This window comes from Scyliorhinus torazame, chromosome 8 (genome assembly GCF_047496885.1).
Source record: "Scyliorhinus torazame isolate Kashiwa2021f chromosome 8, sScyTor2.1, whole genome shotgun sequence".
Taxonomy (NCBI): Eukaryota; Metazoa; Chordata; class Chondrichthyes; order Carcharhiniformes; family Scyliorhinidae; genus Scyliorhinus; species Scyliorhinus torazame.
This window is the reverse complement of record NC_092714.1, coordinates 133,335,338-133,360,076: the sequence shown is the minus strand read 5'-3', so window position 1 is coordinate 133,360,076 and position 24,739 is coordinate 133,335,338. Positions and strand designations below refer to the sequence as shown.

The following is a 24,739-nucleotide window of genomic DNA, read 5'->3' as shown; positions in this document are numbered from 1 at the left end:
TACTGAGACAGCCCCACAGGCTAATGGCTTCTAATTGGTCCCATGCTTCTGATGACACCTTTACTACTTGTATTTAGAAAAGACTTTTGGGTTCCCTTTCAGATTATCCACTAATCTGTTCTCATGCTCTTTGAAGTGATTTTTCCCATTAATTGACCAATTAATGGACAAAGGACATGCTCATCATCATCCAACTGAGGGCATGCAGACTTTCTAAACGGGAAGCATGGAAGAGCTGCAACCTGGAGTTCAAGTAAAGACAGAAGGAGAGGACCTCCATCTTGAACTGCCCTCCCTGCCATTCTGCACCAAAACTCCTGACTCCCTCTGTATAGCAAGTGCTCCCAGGCCTGCACTCACTCTGTTACCTATACATACAACTCACGTTTTGGAGGACAAACCTTGTTCTGTGCATAGGCCATGGTGTTAAGTAATGGGTTAAGAGACATTGCAATTAGTTGTCTCATTTATGTTAAGTATCCATTAATTGACACTGATATGTAAAGGGGTTTCAGGTGGCCTCTGTCAGGTGGTGTGTTGTTAAGAGTTTTGTGCAGAGGCTGTGGAAGTGAAATAAATGGTGTTTGGTGAAAAGTAACAAGAACTTTAGACTCTTCATATCACAGCAACTAAAACGTATAACACATGGTGCCATCAAACCTCGCTTTCTCAAACTGCAAATCATCCACATTTAGTTTTTGGACCAACATTCCTCCTGACGATACTGTGATCCAGCAAATAAGTGAAGTATTTGATCAAACAGGTGCCAATAATGAAGAAATAACTATATTTGGAGGGGGAAGGAGGATATAATACAAGTCAAAAGTCCATTGAAGAAACTGTACTGCAGCTTATAAATGTACTATGGAAACAAAAGCGACTGAGCTCACTACTCTGGCATCTTCAGATTTTTCCAGTAGAGGTACCAATACTGTAGTGAGAATGTACCTACCTGAGGAAAAGGAGAAGAAACTCATTGGATAACCGTTTGCTAACGTAATTCATCCAGAAGTTAGTATAGTCATTATTTAATGCATGTTCCTGGATCTTAGAAAGATCACGAGGGAGTCAGCACTGTGGCACAGTGGTTAGCACTGCTGCCTCACGGCGCTGAGGACCCGGGTTCGATCTCGGCTCCGGGTCACTGTCCGTGTGGAGTTTGCACATTCTCCCCATGTCTGCGCGGGTCTCACCCCCACAACCCAAAGATCTGCAGGGTAGGTGGATTGGCCACGTCAAATTGCCCCTTAATTGGAAAAAAAGAATTAGCTACTCTACATTTATTTTTTTTAAAAGGAAGATCACAAGTGAACTTGCAAGGTCAAAACTATCTCAGCAGAATTCGTGCTTGGGTTTCAGTTGCTGTATACATTACAAATCCTGCATCCCCTCCACTTCCTGAAATACCACTTCTTGTAACAGTTTATATGTTGACATCAACAGAAACTTCTGTAACCACTTAAAATGAGACCTTTATATTGTTACAGGAGGAGGTAACAGAAAGGGTCAATGAGATTAATGCTGTTGATGTGGTGTACACGGACTTCTTTGATACAGTGCCATACAACGGACTTGTGAAAAAAGTTATAGCTCATGGAATAAAAGGGACAGTTGCCGTATGGATATGAAATTGACTGAATGATAGGAAGGAGAGAACAATAGTAATGGATATTTTGGGGGCTGGGGGAAGTTTGTAGAGGTGTTCCCCAGGGGTCGCTATTGGGACTCTTGCTTTTCCTGATATATAATAATAATCTAGATCTTGGTGTGCAGGGGACAATTTCAAAGTTTATGGATGACACAACACTTGGAAGTATTGTAAACTGTGAAGAGTATAATGTGGATAAATGTAAGGTTATCCGCTTGGGTAGCAAAAATACGAAGGCAGATTATTATTTGAATGGGTGTAAATTGAGAGAGGTGGATACTCAGCGAGACCTTGGTGTCCTTGTGCTTCGGTCACTGAAAGTAAGCACGCAGGCACAACAGGCAGTAAAGAAGGCAAATGGTACGTTGGCCTTCATAGCGAGAGGAATTGAGTATAGGAATAGGAATGTTTTACTGCAATTGTATGGGCATTGGTGAGACCACACCTGGAGTATAGTGTGCAGTTTTGATGTCCTTATCTGAGGAACAATGTTCTTGCTATGGAGGGAGTTCAGCGAATGTTTACCAGGCTGATTCCTGGGATGGCGGGTCTGTCATATGTGAAGAGACTAAGTCAGTTAGGATTATATTCATTAGAGTTTAGAAGAGTGAGAGGGGATCTCATAGAAACTTACAAAATTGTAACAGGATCAGACAGGGTAGATTCAAAAAGAACTTTCCCGATGGTGGGGGAGTCCAGAACTAGGGGTCATAGTTTGAAGATAAGGGGTAAACTTTTTAAGACTGAGGTGAGGAGAAATTTCTTCACCCAAAATGTAGTGAACCTGTGGAATTCACTACCACAGAAAGTAGTTGAGGCCCAAACCTGTAATACCTAGCTCTTGGGGCTAAAGGGATCAAGGGACATGGGGGGGAAGGCAGGATCAGGGTATTGAACTTGATGATCAGCCATGATCATAATGAATGGCGGAGCAGACTCGGAGAGCCGAATGGCCCCCTCCTGCTTCTATTTACTATGGATGAATTCAGTGCCAGGAAGAGACTTTTTAACTGGTCAGAATTTAGATCCAAGGGTGAGAAAAGACTTTCAATAATGGGGGAATTCAGGGTGGCACGATAGCGCAGTGGTTAGCACAGCTGCTTCACGGAACCGAGAACACAAGTTCGATCTCAGCTCCGGGTCACTGTCCCCGTGGAATTTGCACATTCTTCCCGTGTCTGTGTGGGTCTCACTCCCACAACCCAAAGATGTGCAGAGTAGGTGGATTGGTCATGCTAAATTGCCCCTTAATTGGAAAAAAATGAATTGGGTACTTGGTAAATTTATTTTAAAAAACTAAATGGAAAGCGGATTCAAAATGCGTCTGGGCAGAGGAATCAGGGTGTCTTTGTTCATGAATCTCAGAAAGTGAGAATTCAGGTACAGCATGTAATTAAAAAGGCAAATGGAATGTTAGCATTTATTGCAAAAGGACTGGAGTATAAAAGTAGAGAAGTGTTGTTGCAATTGTATAGGATGTTATGAGACCACATCTGGAGTATTGGTCTCCTTATTTGAGGAAGGATGTGGTGTCAGTCAAGGCAGTCCAGAGGAGGTTCACCAAATTGATTCTGGGGATGAAAGGGTTGATGTACGAGGAGAGATTGAACAGCTTATACTCGCTGGAGTTGAGAAAAATGAGAGGGGATCTGATCAAGGTGTCTAAAATACTAAGAGGGATTGATAAAGTAAATGTTGACTTCCGGGTCAGGCGGCGCTATTCCCCCCAGGAGCGGCTCGAGAGGGATAATGTCAAAAGTCACATTTAAAATCACGCTGACGTCGGATCCAAAGTTGCCTTACAAAGTATTGAGTGTACCGGAGGTCACGCCTTTCACGGCAGTTTTGAAATTTGCAGCCAAAGAGTTTAAAGTGCCTGCAGCAAGCAGTGCTCTCATAACAAACGATGGAATAGGGATCAACCCGGCCCAAACTACGGGAAATATTTTCCTAAAGCATGGATCAGAACTGAGACTTATTCCCAGGGACCGAGTTGGACATCATTAACCATTTGCCGCCCAGATCACTTTTCCTGCAGAAGAAAACAATATTTATTTTTGGAAATCTTTACTCCCATGTGTCCTTGTCACTTTTAACATGCATTTCTTTGAAAACAGAACTCGAGTCGGACTCTCCCAAGGGTACTGAAACGGTCGGTCGTTTTAAGCAGAGAAACTCTGAAAGATGCATTTATTATAAATAATCGGCAGTACTCTCTCAAATGTGTTCTATAATGCAATTTTTAAAAAGGACCAAGCTGACAAGAAATATAATCCTTAAGTGGGGAGTGCTAAGATCTTAAGAGTGTAGACTTTTCAATGTGTATAGCATTATACCTACACAAGGGAATTATCACAAAGTATTATACAAAGCCTTTGTAAAATGCTTGGCATTAAGTTCTTAATGCATAGATTTCAACACATTGCAACCTTGTACCATCTGTATTGAGTTGATATGAATTCTGAAATAAAACAAAATAATGAGCTGCAAAAAAAAAAGATAAAGTAAATGTCCCCCCTTGTGGGGCAATCTAGAATGAGAGGTCACAAATAAAAATTGAGGGGCGGTAGATTTAGAACGGAGGTCAGGAGACACTACTTCTCGCAGAGGGTGGTGAATCTGTGGAAGTCGCTGCCCCAAACTGTGGTGGAATGAAGTTTCAAGAACCAAACTAACTGGACTATTACTGGGCGACGAATGTGGAGAAGTCACGGGGCGGGTCCCGATGGGGTAAGATGGAGGAGGGCTCGTGTACGGGGTTGGGGTTGCGAGTGCTGGCAACGGTGCTGCTCCCGATGGCACCGGGTAAGTATTCAGGGAGTCCGGTGGTGAAGATCTAGCGGCAGTTTAGGAAACATTTTAAGCTGGGGGCCAGGTCAGGGGGGATTCCAATTAGGGGGAATCATGGGTTCGAGCTGGGGAGGACAGATGTGAGGTTTCAGAGATTTAAAAATTACCCAATTTTTTTTTAAAATTAAGGGGCAATTTAGCATGGCCAGTCCACCTAACTTGCACATCTTTGGGTTGTGGGGGTGAAACCCAAGCAGACATGGGAGAATGTGCAAACTCCACACGGACAGTGACCTAGGGCTGGGATTCAAACCTGGGTCCTCAGCGCCGCAGTCCCAGTGCTAACCACTACGCCACATGCTGTCCAAGGTTTCAGAGATGGGATGAGAATGGGATTAATAAAATTAAGGATCTGAGGGCGGCACGTGGCGCAGTGGATAGCATTCATTTCCCGTCGTGATATTGAAACATTTTCAAAATGATTAACACTGGAACTCACAGATTAAAAAGTTAGTTTTCTGTACGGACTGTGACCATGGTCATAGATATTTACAACAGGGAAAGGGCCATAAGACTCATTAGGCCCCCCCCCCCGAGGACCACACCAACCAACTTACCTGCCAGGTCCCGCCCTGTGGGACCATGTCCAATCCATGCCGACGGGACTGGCCAGAAACCGAAGGCCGCTCGGTCCATCGGGGCCCGAAGAATTGCCGGGGAAGCCGCTGCCAACGGCCCCCGACCGGCACGGCGTGAAAACCGCCACCGGAGAATACGGCAGCCGGCGTCGGAGCGGCGGGCCGGGATTCATGTCACCCCCCCCCCCCGTGGATTCTCCGACCCGGCGGGCGGTCGGAGAATTCCGCCCATTGTGTTTGAGCAACCTATGATCAATTGAGTTTTTTTTTAAAACTTTTTGATTTGAATATTGAACCTATGATTGCAAATTTCGATTCTCACACAAAGCTCCTTGTACTTGTTGGGAAAAGATAGAGATAAGAACAGGCGTAAGCCATTCAGCCCCTCAAGCATGTTCCACCTTTAAATTAAATCATGGCTGGTCTGCACCTTAACTCCATTTGTCCGCCTTGGATACAAGTCTAGTCAACCTAACCTGTCATCAATGTAGCCCTTTTTGCCGTGGTATCATTTTGGTGAATTTACGCTGTGTCCCTCTCCAAGGACCATTTACCGTTCCTGAGGTGTGGTGTCCAAACTGAATGCACTAATCCAGATGGGGTCGAACAACTGCTCTCTACAGCTTTAACATAACTTCCACCCCATTATATTCCAACCCCCTGGAGACAATCACATTTCATCAGTCTTTCATTTTTTTTTGTATTATTTTCATGCATGAACTCCTAAATCTCACTGCTCCTTCACATCTCCCAGCTTCTCACTACATAGCAAACACTCCAAAGTGGATGACTTTTAATTTTCCGCACACTGAATCCCAACAGCAGTTGTAGTTTTCTCTACCCACTTAATTTGTAAATGTCCCTTTCCCCACGCAGCTCCAACAGGGTGGTTATTATATCAACATTTTATTCAGAGACTCACAAGACAGAAAATAAGACCTTGCTCAACAACAAGAACCAACGGTGTGTGTTAATAAGATGCTCAATTTCAGTATTTTCCACCAATGTAGCAAGGAAATGGCAGTTCAGACAAGTCAACAGGGTGGAAATTGGTCTTGGACAATAATCAAAATGGACGACAGGAAATCAAATGCCTGTTCTCCACCTGCCTAACCGACACAGCAAATCCTCACTGGAGGTCGTGGCTGCGATCTTGAAAACCGTGACGATAAGGGAAATGATTTTGAGAACCATGGGTTCCCATAGGAATCAACGTTAAAGCTGGAGTTAGGTTCCTTTGGATATACCCCCACAACCCAAAAATGTGCAGGATAGGTGGATTGACCATACTAAATTGCCCATAATTGGAAAAAGAAAATTGGGTATTCAAAATTTATTTTAAAAAAGGTTCCTTTGGCTATTTCTCACCCAGAATAAACAATGTGCCAGTTGAGATACTGTACCATATAGTTGTAACTCCTAGCTGAAATCCTGTAAAATAAAATGCATCACTAAATATAAAAGAACCACAATATACAATCGAATTGTTTTAAAATATAAATGCAGTACTCACTTCAGTACGTGGTACTGTTAGACTGACCAGGCTCCATCTAGTGGCCGAGGTTGGTCAGTCCAATTAGCAACTGAGCCAGCAGCACTAACCAACCTCTGCCCAGGGCTTTCAGTGCGAGTCCAGAATGAGATATGAATGAAAGCCAACAGCGGAGCTGGCAGCTGATAGTTGCTAAAGGGCAGACCCTAAGGACCAAGCTAAGAACTGAGGCCTAGAGTCAGCAAGGCCGGGAGAGGGAGGAAAAGTTACTGAGGGCGGAAGCACTGCAGGAAAGTTTGTGTCAGCAGGCAAACCACAGAAGACAAAGTTTATGGTTACAGTGATACTGGCAACGTTAAATGGATATATTGACACTAATAAGGATGTTAAAAGTGAAATGGCATTAGGAGAGTTGGCGTTAAGTGGAGAATCACTGTATTCTTTTGCGTTGAACTTCTCATTCCCCACCTTTAAAATTCTCAGTAAGAAGTCTTACAACACCAGATTAAAAATCTCTTAGCCACTCATTGAAATCTCCGAACTGTTCCATCACTGTTCACTCTGTTTTTTCCTGTGAGGAATGCTTTATGATTTTATTTACTTTGGAAGGACAACAAAAATGTATGTTATTCAAGTGAATTGTTAAAAAAACAACTTACCATAACATTGAGTTTGTCATTTGCTTGCTGGAATTTATCCGCAAATTTCCAGATCATCTTGGGCCTTGATATGTCAAGAATATGGATGTAAACTTCCTTTTGTTTTTAATAAAAAAGGATAAAGCCGTCAATTTGTTAATTCAAAGCAAATAGCTCTCAAGCCCAACTTTCTTGTCACCAGATTTAAAAAAAAAAAATTTAGAGTACCCAATTCATTTTTTCCAATTAAGGGGTAATTTAATATGGCCTACCTTGCACATCTTTGGGTTGTGGGGGTGAGACCCACGCAGACACAGGGAGAATGTGCCGGGATCGAACCTGGGACCTCGGCACCGTGAGGCAGCAGTGCTAACCGTGTTGCCCGTCACCAGATTTTTAGCCTTTGGGATGGAAAAGCATGTTCTTTACAGATATCCAACTCCCCCCACCCCAGCCCAACCCACCATCTCTGCACAAGGAACATGTTTTGTAGAACAGCTCAGGTACCTTTTGCTGTTAAATAAAGAAATCTAATGTTAGATATGAAATCTTGAGCACCACATTATCCCTTTCAATGCTCACTGACCTACATTAGGTCTGGTCTCAACTTGAAACATTATCCTGGTTTTCAAATCCCTCCGTGGACTTGTTCCTCTCCATATCTCAGTGATCCCCCTCCAGCCTGCAGGATTTCTGTGCTCCTCCCATTCTGGTCTCTTGCACACCCTTACTTTTTATCCCTGCATTTATCTGCTGAGGCCCCAAGCTCAGGAATTCCGTCCTTAAACCTCTCAGTCTCTCTTTCCTCTTTAAAGATATGCCTTAAAGTATACTTCATTGGTCAAGCTCTTCATTGGTCAAGCTCTTCTTCAGCGGTCCAATAGCTGTTGGAAATAAGATTTTGCCATTAAATGTTTAATTTAATCATCTTTGTCACAAGTAGGCTTACATTAACACTGCAATGAAGTCACTGTGAAAAGCCCCTAGTCGTCACATTCCGGCGCCTGTTCAGGTACACAGGGAGAATTCAGAATATCCAATTCACCCAACCTGCACATCTTTAGACTGTGGGAGGAACCGGAGCACCCGGAGGAAACCCACGCACACACGGGGAGAACATGCAGACTGCACAGACAGTGACCCAAACCGGAATCGAACCTGGAGGGGGCGGAGTAATCGGCCATTGCGATTTCGGATCACGCCCCGCACTGGGTGGAGCTGGAGTTGGGGGAAGAGAGGGGCCAGCGCCCGCTGTGGCGCATGGATGTGGGACTGCTGGCGGGTGAGGAGGTCTGTGGGTGAGTGCATTCAAAGGTACAGGGAGGTCAATGATAATGGGGAGGCACCGGTGAGTGTGGTCTGGGAGGCGCTGAAGGCAGTGGTCAGGGGGGAGCTAATCTCAATCAGGGCTCACAGAGAAAAGAGGGAGAGGACGGAGAGGGAGAGATTGGTGGGGGAGATACTGAGGGTGGATAGGAGATATGCGGAATCCCCCGAGGAGGGGCTGCTGAAGGAGCGCCGGTGCCTCCAGGCGGAGTTTGTCTAGCTGACTACGGGGAAAGCTGAGGCCCAGTGGAGGAAGGTACAGGGTGCAGCGTACGAGTATGGGGAGAAGGTGAGTCGGATGCTGGCGCATCAGCTACGAAGGTAGGAGGCGGCTAGGGAAATTGGGGGAATCAGGGACGGGGGGGAACACGGTGCGGAGCCCAGCCAAAATAAATGAGGTCTTTAGGGACTTCTATGGGAACTTGTACAAGTCAGAACCCCCGGAGGGGTGGGAGGGGATGCGGCAGTTCCTGGACCAATTGAGGTTTCCGAGGGTGGAAGAGGGGCAGGTCGAAGGGTTGGGGGCCCCGGTCGGGATGGAGGAGCTGGTTCAGGGGTTGGGGAGCATGCAGGCGGGCAAGGCCCCGGGACCGGATGGGTTCCTGGTTGAGTTCTACAGGAAGTTCTCGGAACTGTTAGGCCCGTTGCTGGTGAGAACCTTTAACGAGGCAAAAGAGAAAGGAATTCTTCCCCCGACGATGTCGCAGGTTCTGATCTCGCTTTTCCTCAAGCTGGATAAGGACCCGCTGCAGTGTGGCTCGTATAGGCCGATTTCGCTCCTCAATGTGGATGCCAAGTTGTTGGTGAAGGTCCTGGCCTCTAGGATTGAGGATTGTGTCCCGGGAGTGATACATGAGGATCAGACGGGGCTTGTGAAGGGCAGGCAGCTGAATGTAAATGTGTGGAGGCTCCTGAATGTGATCATGATGCCCTAGGAGGGGGGGGAAGGCGGAAGTGGTAGCGGCAATGGACGTGGAGAAGGCCTTTGACCGGGTGGAGTGGGAGTACCTGTGGGAGGTGCTGGGCAGGTTTGGGTTCGAGGAGGTGTTCATAGGGTGGGTTAAATTGTTGGACCAGGCCCCAGTGGCGAGTGTATCGACGAACCGGCGGAGGTCAGAGTACTTCAGATTGTACCGTGGAACGAGGCAGGGGTGCCCCCTGTCCCCCCTGCTATTTGCCCTGCCGATTGAGCCGCTGGCCATGGCGCTGAAGGAGTCCAGAAACTGGAAGGGTTGGTCAGGGGGGGGGGGAGGGGGGGAGGCACACCGTGTCTCACTATACGCTGATGACCTGCTTTTGTATATCGTGGATCCGGTGGAGGGGATGGGTGAGGTCATGCAGACCCTTAGGGAGTTTGGACACTTCTCGGGATACAAGCTCAATGTTGGGAACAGCGAGCCCTTTGTGGTGCATGCGAGGGGCCAGGAAAAGAGGCTGGAGGAGTTGCCGCTCAAGATGGTGGAGATGAGTTTTCGGTATTATGGTATCCAGGTGGCCAAGAGTTGGGGGGGTCTTGCATAAGCTCAATCTGGCGCGGTTGGTGGACCAGATGGAGGAGGACCTCCAGAGGTGGGACTTGCTGCCATTCTCCCTGGCGGGCAGGGTGCAGTCTGTTAAGATGACTGTCCTACCTAGGTTCTTGCTCGTGTTTCAGTGCCTGCCCATTCTCATCCCTAAGGCCTTTTTCAAGCGGGTGAGCAAGAGCATTATGGGATTTGTGTGGGCAAATAAGACCCCGAGGGTTAAGAGACTGTGTGGGCCAGAGAGGGTAAGGTCTCGGCGATATACCAGGAGCTGCAGGCGGCGGAGGAAGCCTTGGTGGAGGAGCTGAATGGCAAGTGGGAGGAGGAGCTGGGTGACGAGCTGGATGAGGGCCTGTGGGCTGACGCCCTGGGCAGGGTCAATTCCTCCTCATCTTGCGCCAGGCTCAGCCTGATCCAGTTTAAAGTGGTGCACAGAGCGCATATGACAGGGGTGAGGATGAGTAAGTTTTTTTGGGTGGATGACAGGTGTGTGAGGTGTTCGGGGAGCCCAGCAAACAATGCCCATATGTTCTGGGCGTGCTCGGCGCTGCCGGAGTTTTGGAAGGGCTTTGCAAAGGCTATGTCCAAGGTCTTGAATACTCGGGTAAGACCGAGCTGGGGATAGCAATATTTGGGGTATCAGACGATCCAGGCGTGCAGGAGTCGAAAGAGGCTGGAGTTCTGGCTTTTGCCTCCTTGGTAGCCCGGAGGAGGCTCTTGTTAATTATGGAGGGACGCGGACTTCCGGTTGTGGCGATGCGGAGCTAAGCCGCACGTCTCGGCAACTCACGTGACAACGGACTTTCGGGCTCTCCAGAGGAGCCCCAACGGAGCTTTTTTCGAATTAATCCCGTGTGGGAAGGTGCAGTGAGGTCCCCCCTCACAATATATGGCAGAGATCAGCGGTGGAACGACGAGGAAAGAGGCCCTGGAGCAGAGACCAAAACGAGGGGGAAAAGGCAAGATGGCAGAGGGCGGAGAGCGAGCAGCGTGGGGGCCAGACCAGCAGGAGTTCCTCAAGCAATGTGTGGAGGAGTTGAAAAAGGAGGTGCTGGCGCCAATGCTGTTGGCGATCGAGGGGCTGAAGGAGACCCAGAAGACCCAGGCGGTGGAGCTTCGTGAGGTGAATGATAAAGTGAATACCAACGAGGACGAGATCCTGGGCCTGGCGGTAAAAATGGAGGCGCACGAGGCGGTGCACAGGAGGTGGGCCGAGAGAATTGAGGTCCTGGAGAACAGGTCGAGGAGGAAGAACCTCCGGATTCTGGGTCTTCCTGAAGGAGTGGAGGGAGCTGATGCCGGGGCGTATGTGAGTACGATGCTCCATTCGCTGATGGGTGCGGAGGCCTCTCCGACCCCCCTGGAGCTGGAAGGGGCTCACCGGGTCCTGGCGAGGAGACCCAAGGCAGATGAGCCGCCAAGGGCGATAGTGGCGAGGTTCCATTGCTTTTCAGACAAAGAAAGTGTGCTGAGATGGGCCAAGAAGGTGCGGAGCAGTAGATTGGAGAACGCGGTGATCCGAGTCTACCAGGATTGGAGCGCGGAGGTGGCAAAGAGGAGAGCTGGCTTCAACCGGGCCAAGGCGGTGCTGCATAAAAAAAGAGTCAGGTTCGGCATGTTGCAGCCTGCGCGACTGTGGGTCACTTATCAGGACCGACACCATTATTTTGAAACGCCAGAAGAGGCTTGGACCTTTATTCAGACGGAAAAACTGGACTCGAACTGAGGGGATGTGGTTGTATATGGGGTTGTAAATATGGGTAAAGAATATTTCATGGGTGGGATGATGGATGGGGATGTGGGTAGAGTTCTGGTTAAAATTCCTAAAATTTCCTTTTTTCTTTTCTGTAGACAAGATGATGATGATGGGGAATGTGGGCGTCGGTGCTGGAGGGAGGTGAGACTCGGGGATGAGGGAACTGGGATAATGGCCGCAACAGGAGCTGCGCCATAGGGGGCGGGGCTGGTTCAGGAAAGCGCGGGCTTTTTCCCGCGCCTAAAGGGGGGGTGGGGGGGATGGAGGAAGGTAAGGAGGAGAGACTCCCACACGGGGAGATCAACGGGAAGGCGGGAAATGGGCCGGTTAAGAGGGCCCGAGTGTTCGCGCACCTAAAGGGACTGAAGGCAGACGTGGTCATGCTTCAGGAGACACATCTGAAGGTGGCAGATCAGGTCAGGTTAAGGAAGGGATGGGTGGGACAGGTGTTCCATTCGGGGCTGGGTGCGAAGAATAGAGGGGTGGCAATACTGGTGGGAAAGGGGGTGTCGTTTGAGGCCAAGAACATCGTAGCGGACAAGGGAGGCCAATACGTGATGGTGAGTGGTAGGTTTCAGGGGACGGAGGTGGTACTGGTGAATGTATATGCCCCAAACTGGGACGATGCTGGATTCATGAAACGGATGTTGGGGCGTATTCCGGACCTGGAGGTAGGGAGTTTGATAATGGGTGGGGATTTTAACACGGTGCTGGACCCAGCATTAGATCGTTCCAGATCTAGGACGGGGAAGAGGCCGGCTGCAGCCAAGGTGCTTAGGGGGTTTATGGATCAGATGAGGGGAGTAGATCTGTGGAGATTTGCCAGGCCTTTGGCCAAAGAATTTTCTTTTTTCTCCCACGTCCATAAGGCCTACTCCCGGATAGATTTTTTGTTCTGGACAGGGCATTGATCCCGAAAGTGGAGGGAACGGAGTATTCGGCCATAGCTATTTCAGACCATGCCCCGTACTGGGTGGAGCTAGAGCTGGGGGAGGAGAGGGACTAACGCCCGTTGTGGAGGTTGGATGTGGGACTGCTGGCAGACGAGGAAGTGTGCGGGAGGGTGCGGGGGTGTATTGAAAGGTATCTGGAGGCTAACGACAACGGGGAGGTGCAGGTGGGAGTAGTATGGGAGGCGCTGAAGGCGGTGGTCAGGGGAGAGTTCATCTCCATCAGGGCTCACAGGGTGAAGAGAGAGGGCAGGGAAAGGGAGAGGTTAGTGGGGGAGATTTTAAGGGTGGACGGGAGCTATGCAGAGGCTCCTGATGAGGGACTACTCAGGGAGAGACGAAGTCTCCAGACGGAGTTCGACCTGTTGACCACAGGGAAGGCAGAGGCACAGTGGAGGAAGGCACAGGGGGCGAAAGATGAATATGGGGAGAAGGCGAGCCGGATGCTGGCACACCAGCTCCGTAAGGGGATGGGAGCGAGGGAAATAGGTGGAGTCAAAGATGGCAGGGGAACTACGGTGCGGAGTGCAGGGAAAGTGAATGAGGCTTTTAAGGCCTTTTACGAGGAACTGTATAGGTCCCAGCCCCAGGGGGAAAAGAGGGGATGCGGCGATTCTTGGATCAGTTGAGGTTCCCAAGGGTGGAGGCGCAGGAGGTGGCTGGTTTGGGGGTGCCAATTGGGGTGGAGGAGCTGGTTAAAGGACTGGGGAGCATGCAGGCAGGGAAGGCCCCCGGGCCAGATGGGTTCCCGGTGGAGTTCTACAGGAAGAATGTAGACCTGTTAGCCCCGTTGCTGGTAAGGACCTTCAATGAATCAAGGGAGGGGGGGACCGTGCCCCTGACAATGTCGGAGGCGATGATCTCTTTGATCTTGAAGCGGGATAAGGACCCACTGCAATGTGGGTCATATAGACCTTTCTCGCTCCTTAATGTAGATGCTAAGTTTCTGGCAAAAATGTTGGCCATGAGGATTGAGGACTGTGTCCCGGGGGTGATTCACGAGGACCTGACGGGATTCGTAAAGGGTAGGCAGCTAAATATTAATGTGCGAAGGCTCCTCAATGTGATAATGATGCCATCGGTGGAGGGAGAAGCGGAGATAGTGACAGCCATGGACGCGGAGAAGGCCTTCGATCGGGTAGAGTGGGAGTATCTCTGGGAAGTGTTGAGGAGGTTTGGGTTCGGGGGAGGGTTTATTAGTTGGGTTAAGCTCCTGTATAAAGCCCCGGTGGCGAGTGTGGTCACGAACCGGCGGAGGTCGGAGTATTTCCGGCTGTATCGAGGGACAAGGCAGGGGTGCCCCCTGTCCCCTCTGCTGTTCGCATTAGCAATTGAACCTTTGGCCATGGCGTTAAGGGAGTCAGGGAAATGGAGGGGGGTGGTCCGAGGGGGAGAGGAACATCAAGTGTCGCTGTACGCAGACGACCTGTTGCTGTATGTGACGGATCCAGTGGAGGAGATGGTTGAGGTAATGCAGATCCTACAGGAGTTTGAAGACTTTTCGGGCTATAAGCTCAATGTGGGAAAGAGTGAGCTCTTTGTGATCCAGCCGGGGGACCAGGGAAGAGGGATAGACGACCTACCGTTGAGGAGGGCGGAAAGGAGCTTTCGATACTTGGGGATTCAGGTAGCTAGGAGCTGGGGGGCACTGCACAAACTTAATTTGACGCGGTTGGTGGAACAGATGGAGGAGGATTTTAAAAGGTGGGACATGTTGCCACTCTCGCTGGCGGGTAGGGTACAGTCGGCTAAAATGGTGGTCCTCCCGAGATTTCTTTTTGTATTCCAATGCCTCCCAATTGTGATCACTAAGGCCTTTTTTAAGAGGGTAAGCAGGAGCATTACGGGATTTGTGTGGGCGAGCAAGACCCCGCGGGTAAGGAGGGGGTTCTTGGAGCGTAGCAGAGATAGAGGAGGGTTGGCGTTGCCGAATTTGGGTGGTTATTATTGGGCAGCCAACGTGGCAATGATCCGTAAGTGGGTGATGGAGGGAGAGGGGGCGGCGTGGAAGAGGTTGGAGATGGCGTCCTGCAAAGGAACGAGCCTGGGGGCGCTGGTGATGGCACCTCTGCCGCTCTCGCCGACAAGGTACACCACGAGCCCGGTGGTGGCGGCAACGCTAAAGATCTGGGGGCAGTGGAGACGGCACAGGGGTGCGACGGAGCCTCGGTGTGGTCCTCGATCAGGGATAACCATCGGTTTGTCCCAGGAAGGATGGACGGGGGATTTCAGAGCTGGCATCGGGTAGGGATTAGAAGAATGGGGGACCTGTTCATTTACGGGACGTTTGCGAGCTTAGGGGCGCTGGAGGAGAAGTTTGGGCTACCCCCGGGAAACGCTTTCAGGTACATGCAAGTGAGGGCGTTTGTGAGACGGCAGGTGAAGGAATTTCCGCTACTCCCGGCACAGGGGATTCAAGATAGGGTGATTTCAGGCGTATGGGTCGGGGAGGGCAAGGTGTCGGCGATATACCAGGAGATGAAAGAAGAGGGGGAGGCTTTGGTAGAGGAGCTGAAGGGTACATGGGAGGAGGAGTTGGGGGAGGAGATTGAGGAAGGGCTATGGGCTGACGCCCTAAGTAGGGTTAATTCCTCTTCCTCGTGTGCCAGGCTTAGCCTTATACAATTTAAGGTGGTTCATAGAGCTCATATGACGGGGGCGAGGCTGAGCAGGTTCTTTGGAGTGGAGGACAGATGTGGGAGGTGCTCAGGAAGTCCGGCGAACCATGTCCATATGTTTTGGTCATGCCCGGCACTGGAGGGGTTCTGGAGGGGAGTGGCGCGAACAGTATCTAAGGTGGTGAAAGTCCGGGTCAAGCCAAGCTGGGGGCTAGCACTATTTGGAGTAGTGGACGAGCCGGGAGTGCAGGAGGCGAAAGAGGCTGGCATTCTGGCCTTTGCGTCCCTAGTAGCCCGGCGAAGGATCTTGCTAATGTGGAAGGAGGCGAAGCCCCCCAGCGTGGAGGCCTGGATAAATGATATGGCTGGGTTTATCAAGTTGGAAAGGATTAAGTTTGCCTTGAGAGGGTCTGCGCAGGGGTTCTACAGGCGGTGGCAACCGTTCCTAGACCATCTCACGGAGCGTTAGATGAAGGTCGGACAGCAGCAAAGCAACCCAGGGGGGGAGGGGGGGGACACATCGTTCGTGGGGGGGGGTTCCTCTGGGGGGCATTTGAGCAAGAAAACAAATGAATGATCCAGAAACTGACATGTACGGGAAGAATCCAATGTACAAAGTTTTGTATCTTATTGACTTGCCACGTTCATGTCTTGCCACGCAAGTTCTTTTTCTTTTCTTTGTTACGGGGGTGGGGGGTTTGTTTGTAAGGTGGAAAATATTGCTATTGAAAAATTCTTAATAAAAACATATTTAAAAAAATTATGGAGGGACGCGAAGCCGCCAAGCGTAGCGGCTTGGGTCAGTGACATGGCGGGGTTTCTCAGGCTGGAGAGGATAAAGTTTGCCTTGCGAGGGTCCTTGCAGGGGTTCTCCAGGCGGTGGCAACTGTTCCTTGACTTTCTCGCGGAACGTGAGGTGGAGGTCAGCAGCAGCAGCAACCCAGGGGGGAGGGGGGGCTGATTTATTTTCCTTTTTCTAAGGGGCGCATGCCTCATTTTGTTTTGAGTTGAGTATTAGTTTGTTAAACTGTTTATCGGTTAGAGGGTTAAGTTGTTTTGTTTTGTTGCCATGTTGCCCTTCTTTCTTTGTGTTATTTTCCTTTTTGGAGTGTTTTGTAAAATTATTGAAAAACAAGGATGGAGGCGGCCAGGTGGCGGACCAGAGGAAGCGCGACACATGGCTTGGGGGCTGGCCAAAGAAAGGAGATGGCTGATGGGCAAAGGGAGGGGCGGGGTGCCTCCCGACCAGGCTGATCACCTGGAATGTTAGAGGGCTAAACGGGCCAGTCAAGAGAACGCGTGGGTTCGCGCATTTACGGGTTTTGAAGGTGGACGTAGTCACGTTACAGGAGACTCATCTGAAAGTGGCTGACCAGGTCAGATTAAGGAAGGGCTCGATTAGTCAGGTCTTCCATTCGGGGCTCGACACTAAGACCAGGCGGGTTGCGATCTTGATCAACAAGCGGGTCCAATTTGAGGTGGAGGGCACAGTTGCGGACGGGGGTGGCAGATTTATTATGGTTAGGGGCAAGCTCGAGGGGATGAGAGTAGTCCTGGTCAACGTATATGCCCTTAATTGGGATGACGTAGATTTTGTTAAGAGGTTGCTGGGGATCCCTGACCTGGACTCACGCAAACTGATCATGGCTGGGGACTTCAACACAGTTCTTGACCCTGGCCTGGACCGGTCGTGTTCAAAAACGGGTAGGGTGCCAGCGATGGCAAAGGAACTGAATGGATTCATGAAGCAAATGGGGGGAGCTGACCCATGAAGATTTAGTCTGCCGTCGGCGAAGGAGCTTTCGTTCTATTCACACGTCCACAAGGTGCATTCCCGAATCGATTTCTTTATCATGAGCAGGGACTTGCTGACAGGGATGACGGGTGCAGAATATTCGGCAATTACCACCTCGGACCATGCTCCGCACTGGGTTGATCTGCTGATTTGCAAAGATAGCTTTCAGTGCCCACAATGGAGGCTGGAAGTTGGATTGCTAGCGGACGAGGCGGTGTGTGAGAGACTCAGGAGATGCATGCAGAATTACCTGCAGGTAAATGATACCGGAGAAGTCTCAGTAGCAGTGCTCTGAGAGGCGCTGAAGGCAGTGGTGAGAGGGGAGCTGATCTCAATCCGGCTCATAGGGACAGGACAGACAGGGCAGAAACGGACCGACTGGTTAAGGAAATTTTACGGACGGACGGGAGCTATGCAGAGTCCCCGAGGCCAGAGTTACTTAGGAAACGACAGAGGCTGCAGAACGAGTTTGGGGTGTTGTCTACAGGGAAGACCGTAGAGCAGCTTAGAAGGGCAAAGGGCGCAATACACGGGCATGGGGAGAAGGCCAGCAGAATGCTTGCACAACAACTAAGAAAGAGAAAAGCGGCTGGGGAAATAGGAAAGGTAGTCGACGGGGAGGGAAACCTGGTGGGCACCCGGTAGGACTGAACAAGGTGTTTAGGGACTTCTATAGCAAGCTGTACACCTCGGAACCCCCCACGGGACCAGAGGGGATGAGGTGCTTTTTGGACAGACTGATCTTCCCAAGAGTAGGTAGGGGGTTGGTAGACGGGCTGGGGGCCCCGATCAGGACCGAAGACGTACTGGGGGGCCTGAAGGTCATGCAGTCGGGGCCGGACGGATACCCGGTGGAGATTTACAAAACGTTCTCCGAGATAGTGGGGCCGGTGCTGGTCAGGATGTTCAACGAGGCAAGAGACAGAGGGGTCTTACCCCCGACGATGTCGCAGGCCACTATCTCGCTTATACTGAAACAGGATAAAGACCCGGAGGCATGTGGGTCCTATAGGCCAATCTCATTGATTAACGCAGACGCCAAGTTACTGGCCAAGATCTTGGCGTCTAGAATTGAGGACTGTGTACTGGACGTGACTGCGGAGGACCAAACCGGGTTCGTAAAGGGCAGGCAACTTGTGACCAATCTAAGGAGGCTGCTCAATGTGATTATGATGCCCCCGGAGAGCAGGGAGGCAGAGGTAGTGGTAGCAATGGATGCCGAAAAGGCTTTCGACTGGGTTGAGTGGTGTCATGATATCCACATCAGCATATCATGGTGCAATCACACACACACTGATGGACAGGCAGCTGGACCAACCAGCGCACACATAACATCGCAGCCAATCACCAGTGAGAGCACACGCACTATAAAACAGGGAACATCACAGTTCCCACTCATTCTACCAGGAGATAGCTCAGAGCACAGAGCTCACAGCGCGCCACTCAGACATAGACCATGTGCTGAGTGCCTCACCAAGATAGTGATAGGGCTGGGCCCACAGGTTAGCTGGTGAAGCACGCATCCAAGCCAGTAGTTAGTTGTTACCTTTGTTTAGACAATAAAACAGAGTTGTACCATCTACAGCCGTGTTGGATCATTTGTGCAGCAGAACACCCAACACGACAAGTGGAACTATTTATGGGAGTGCTGGGACGTTTTGGGTTCGGGGTGGGATTCATTGACTGGGTCAGGCTGCTATATCAGGCCCCAGAGGCTAGTGTGAGGACGAACAGCACTATAGGGCTGGTGGAGTATCGTGCCGGCGGGAGCGGCAGAGGCGCCATAACCAGGGCTGCCAAACTGACTACTTCAGACTGCACCGCGGGACTAGACAGGGATGCCCCCTCTCCCCACTGCTATTTGCGCTGGCTATAGAGCCGCTGGCAATTGCTCAGAGAGCTTCAAGGAACTGGAAAGGGCTGGTCCGGGGGGGAGTGGAACATAATGCCTCGTTATACGCAGATGACCTGCCGTTGTACGTGTCAGACCCAATGGCGGGGATGGACGGAATCATGGAAACCCTGAGGGAATTTGGTCGGTTATCACGATATAAATTGAACATGGCAAAGAGTGAGATGTGGGTAGTGCAGGCGAGAGGTCAGGAGAGTAGGCTGAGAGGACTGCCATTCAGGCTGGTAGGGAAAGCTTCAGATATTTAGGGATACAAGTAGCGCGTGACTGGGGTAAGTTGCAGAAGCTAAACTTGTCCCGGTTGGTGGAGCAAGTGAGGGACGAGTTCCGGAGATGGGATGCGCTCCCGCTGTCAATGGCGGGGAGAGTGCAGACAGTGAAGATGTCGATTCTCCCGAGATTCTTGTTCATATTTCAGTGTCTCCCCATTTTCATTCCGCGGTCCTTCTTGAAGAGGCTAGATAAAATTATCCTGGGATTTGTTTGGGCGGGGAAGTCCCCACGGGTGAGGAAGGCAATGCTCGAGAGGAACTGAGGGGAGTGGGGGGCTGGCGCTGCTGAACTTTAGCAACTACTACTGGGCAGCTAACATAGCCATGGTAAGGAAATGGATGGTGGGTACGGGGTCGGTTTGGGAGCGAATGGAGGCTGCTTCGTGCAGGGGCACCAGTTTAGCGGCCCTGTTTACGGCGCCTCTGCCGCTCCCGCCGGCACGGTACTCCACCAGCTCTATAGTGGTGGCGGCTCTACGGATCTGGGGCAGTGGAGGAGGCATATAGGGGAAGTGAGAGCATCGTTTTGGTCCCCAATCTGCGGTAACCACCAATTTGCCCTGGGGAATATGGACGGTGGGTTCCAATTATGGCGGAGGGCGGGGAATGCGAGGGTGAGCGATCTGTTCCTGGAAGGGAGCTTCCCGAGCATGAGGGTGTTGGAGGAGAAGTTCGAGCTGGCGAGAGGGTATGATTTCTGATACTTGCAGGTGTGGGACTTCGTACACAGATTGGTACCATCCTTCCCACGCCTCCCACCAAGGGGAATCCAGGACTGGATAGTTTCCAGAGGAGATGTGGGAGAGGGGAGAGTCTCCGACATTTATAAAGAACTAATGGGAGAACTGAAGCTTAAGTGGGAGGAGGAGCTCGAGGGGGAGATGGAGGACGGCATTTGGGCAGACACTTTGAGTAGAGTAAACACGACCGCAACATGTGCCAGGCTCAGTCTGATCCTGTTCAAGGTCGTACATCGGGCTCATATGACGGTGGCCCGGATGAGCAAATTCTTTGGGCTGGAGGACAAATGTGCTAGATGTGCCGGAGGACCAGCGAACCATGTACACATGTTTTGGGCGTGTCCTAAGCTAAGGGGGTACTGGCATGGATTCGCGGACATCACGTCCTGAGGTGGCAATTCTTGGGCTGCAGAGGACCCGGGAGTCCAGGAGGAGAAAGAGACCGCCATCTTGGCCTTTACTTCCCTGGTAGCCCGGTGACGAATACTGTTGGCATGGAGGGTCTCAAAGCCCCCGAAGTCTGAAGTATGGCTTTCGGACATGGCGAGCTTTTTCGGGCTGGAGAAAATTAAGTTCGCCTTGAGAGGATCGCTGTCAGGGTTCGCCCGGAGGTGACTTCTTCGCGGAGAATTAATCGTCAGCATTGGAAAGGGGGGGGGGGTTAGGGTAGCGTAGAGTAGGGGGTTGCTTAGGCAGGTTTTTGCGAGAGGGGAGCCGATGCTTACATTATGTCTTATTTGCTTTTTGTGCACTGCGGTATAATGTCGCTGTTTTATATGCCAAAAATACCTCAATAAAATTGTTTATTAAAAAAGCACAAGTGAACAGTTGGGAATTCCCCCAGTGGAGGCCCTAGAGAATACCAGGTCAGGCACATTAATAATATGCAAACGGCATTTACTGTATGTGTGAAGTAGAATGCATTAATGCTGCTGTCTAGACACTGGAGAATTGCGATTTGGGGTGAAAACGGCAGCCGCCACGATGTTGGCATCAGAACCAATTCTCTGCCCAATTGCATTTACCGATTCCGGCGTCAGTCGATGGGGAATCCTGCCTGAGGTGTTCAAAGGACAACCTACCAACAAGCCTCTTGATTTTCTCTTCCTGCCTCGTCAGCAGGTGTTTAACCTCCGTTCAAGAACCACCTGTGATAGGAAGTGACTATGTAGACTTAAACCTATATCCCATCATTCATTGGCACAGTTTCCTGGAAATTCAATCTGCTACATACTACTCCAGGCTCTGAACGATTCAGCGTTCATCGTGTTAGAGAAAAACAGGCCAAGTACATTATTTCCCCCACAGCCCTGAAAAAACAATTGAACCTCGTCATAAATTGATGAGGCTTTTCAGGACCTCAGAATGTCCCACGGCACTTTTGGAACGGTAGTCACTGTTTTAGAGCAGGAAATAACCAAATACTGCCAATATACAGCCACCTGCTCAGAATTTGTATTTAAACTTAAGCCATTAGACCCAAGCGTTGCACGTGCAATACAGCTACAATGCCCTTCAGTGTTAAATATCCTGTGGGTACCTTCTGTCCATTCTAACACATGTGAAATGTACACTTGGCCAAGGAACAGAAGGCTGTTGGAGCCTATAGAACCATTGCCAGTGTAGGACAGCACCTTCAGGACAGGAGAAGGGAAAATTAGAAAAGCAGATTGATCCATTTCCTAGATTAGGACAGTGACTCCACTTCGAAGCGTCATTGAATCTCGAATAGCAACGAGTCAGAATACAGGAGGGAGATAGAGAACCTAGTGGAGTGGTGCAGCAACAACAATCTATCCCTCAATGCCAGCAAAACTAAACAGTTGGTCATTGACTTCAGGAAGCAAAGTGCTGTACACACCCCTGTCAACATCAACAGGCCGAGGTGGAGATGGTTAGCAGTTTCAAATTCCTATGGGGTACACATCTCCAAACATTCCACTCACGTCGACGCTACCACCAAGAAAGCACAACAGAGCCTATACATCCTCAGGAAACTAAGGAAATTCGGCATGTCCACATTAACTCTCACCAATTTTTATAGATGCACCATAGAAAGCATCCTATCTGGCTGCATCACAGCCTGGTATGGCAACTGCTCGGCCCAAGACCATAAGAAACTTCAGGGAGTCATGAACACAGCCCAGTCCATCACACAAACCTGCCTCCCATCCATTGACTCCATCTACACCTCCCGCTGCCTGGGGAAAGCGGGCAGTATAATCAAAGATCCCTCCCACCCGGCTTACTCACTCTTCCAACTTCTTCCATCGGGCAGGAGATACAAAAGTCTGAGAACACGCACGAACAGACTCAAAAACAGCTTTTCTCCCGCTGTTACCAGACTCCTAAACGACCCTCTTATGGACTGTAAGAAATCTTACAATACCAGGTTAAAGTCCAACAGGTTTGTTTCTAATCACTAGCTTTCGGAACACTGCTCCTTCGTCAGGTGAGACTGACCCCATTAACTATAAACCCCTGTATGTTTCACCCGATGCCGGTGTTTATGTAGTTACATTGTGTACCTTGTGTTGCCCTATTATGTATTTCCTTTTCTTTTCATGTATTAATGGTCTGTTGAGCTGCTCACAGAAAAATACTTTTCACTGTACCTCTGTAGACGTGACAATAAACAAAATCCAACCCAATCCATTGCTGTAAAGGACACGCTGAAGTCCTGAAAGATACTATGGAAAATGGACATCTTTCTTTCATTCAAGGGTCTGTCGAAGGCAGGACCCTGCAAGACCAGGTGTCCTGCTGTGTAGATTGCTCCCAAGGATTTTGTAAATAAATTTATAGAGTACCCAATTCATTTTTTCTAATTAAGGGGCAATTTAGCGTGTTGAATCCACCTACCCTGCACATTTTTTGGGTTGTGGGGCAAAACCCACGCAAACACGGGGAGAATGTGCAAACTCCACACGGACAGTGACCCAGAGCCGGGATCGAACCTGGGACCTCGGCGCCGTGAGGCTGCAGTGCTAACCCACTGCGTCACCGTGATGCGATTGCTCCCAAGGTTAACCACCTTCACTGCAACAAGCACATTGTATATACAAACTGTCTCTAAATATGCCAATATATATTTAAGTGCTGTACAACAGGAATAATGCTAGATTGTGGGAATACTCACACCGTTTTGCAATTTCCAGTGCTGTGTCCTTGCCAATCCCACTGTTTCCTCAGTGATCAGGAAGCACCTTCCTGACAAATCAACATCCAGGTCCTTTGGAGCAAACTGTTGTGCTGCAGCTTCATGTCCACGTCTGCAGGGCAGAGACCAACACGGAGCGTGATAAACAAAGCTGAACTAACTCTGCACTTTACTCCACACACAACAGCCCGTAATCAACAAATCATGGCTTCATGTTGAAAAACAAAGCCTTCTCTCACAACCAATATGTTACAGCTTACCAATGTCAGCATTTGGTTTCACTTCTGAAGAAAGATAATATATTTGGACAGAGGAGGGTAAGCTATTTTCCATCTTACTCAGACAACATGGTCTTCACGACAGAACAAGGCTGATAATTCAAACGCCTCACACATCATGAAAGTCCAGTGGGATTGCAATAGTATAGAATTTGTCTGTGCTCAAGTGTTGGTCCCACTTATAATAATAATAATAATAATAATCTTTATTGTCACAAGTAGGCTTACATTAACACTGCAATGAAGTTACTGCGAAAGGCCCCTAGTCGCCACATTCCGGTGCCTGTTCAGGTACACAAGAGGGAGAATTCAGAATGTCCAAATTACCTAACAGCACATATTTCGGGACTCATGGGAGGAAACCAGAGCACCCCGAGGAAACCCAGTACAGACTCCGCACAGACAGTGACCCAAGCTGGGAATCGAACCTGGGACCCTGGTGCTAAGAAGCAACAGTGCTAACCACTGTGCTACCATGCCACCCAAAAGATCTTCCACAGATTGCTGAGTCACAAGTAACCTTGTACCATAGGATGGACACTGGAAGCTTTGGGGGAATCACCAGTAAAGCCAGTGGACATCCAGAACCCAATGATTTTGTCCACGAAAAACGACTGACATTTTGAGTTGTTTCCATTTGAATAATTTTACCTCTTAAGCATCTGTCATCATTCAAATGGCATTAAGGAGCCATTAGATGTTTATTATAGAATGCATGGTTGCGCAGTTAGGGCCCAGAATCAGCAGACTTCAGTGTAGCTGCATGGGGCTGGGGACCCATTGTAAAATTATGGATCAGGTGTCAGCATTTGCTTGTACTACCCTTCCACTGCTTTAATCCTACGCTTGGTGAACTAAGCTGCAATTCATGTATGTCACATTACCCAAACAGACACTAATCCTTTCCAACTTTGTTGGATTGTTTTAAGTAGCAACATTCCTTTTTGATTCAAATCCATTGGCATAAGGCTGTACAAGATAAACTATAATCATATGTAAGAATAGGGCTTGATTTCTTTTGACTTATAAATAGCTCGTAGATTTGTACTGTAGCCAGAAATGATGAAATGGTTATGTTGCTCGTTCAAAGAATGTTTTATAGTTTAATATTTCAGAGTGCCACTTAGTTGCTGTTTTTTTCTCTGCGGAGGTTCAGGATGTGTTAATTCACGCCTGTTGACTAAACTTTATGAAACAATAGAC

The 24,739-nt window shown here is 49.5% G+C and overlaps 1 protein-coding gene and 1 pseudogene across 1 annotated transcript in view; one reads left to right on the top strand and one right to left on the bottom strand.

Annotated features, from left to right (window-relative positions):
- dhrs12 (dehydrogenase/reductase (SDR family) member 12) overlaps positions 1 to 24,198 on the bottom strand; it is a 36,043-nt gene extending 11,845 nt beyond the window's left edge. The window contains 8 exon segments of the mRNA XM_072515529.1: positions 637 to 732; positions 892 to 991; positions 4,085 to 4,109; positions 7,228 to 7,323; positions 23,103 to 23,137; positions 23,238 to 23,288; positions 23,291 to 23,370; positions 24,188 to 24,198. Of these exon segments, the coding sequence (XP_072371630.1) occupies positions 637 to 732; positions 892 to 991; positions 4,085 to 4,109; positions 7,228 to 7,323; positions 23,103 to 23,137; positions 23,238 to 23,288; positions 23,291 to 23,370; positions 24,188 to 24,198 (494 nt within the window).
- LOC140428121 (ubiquitin-fold modifier 1 pseudogene) lies at positions 3,349 to 3,714 on the top strand (annotated as a pseudogene).
- Positions 24,199 to 24,739: the final 541 nt, after the last annotated feature.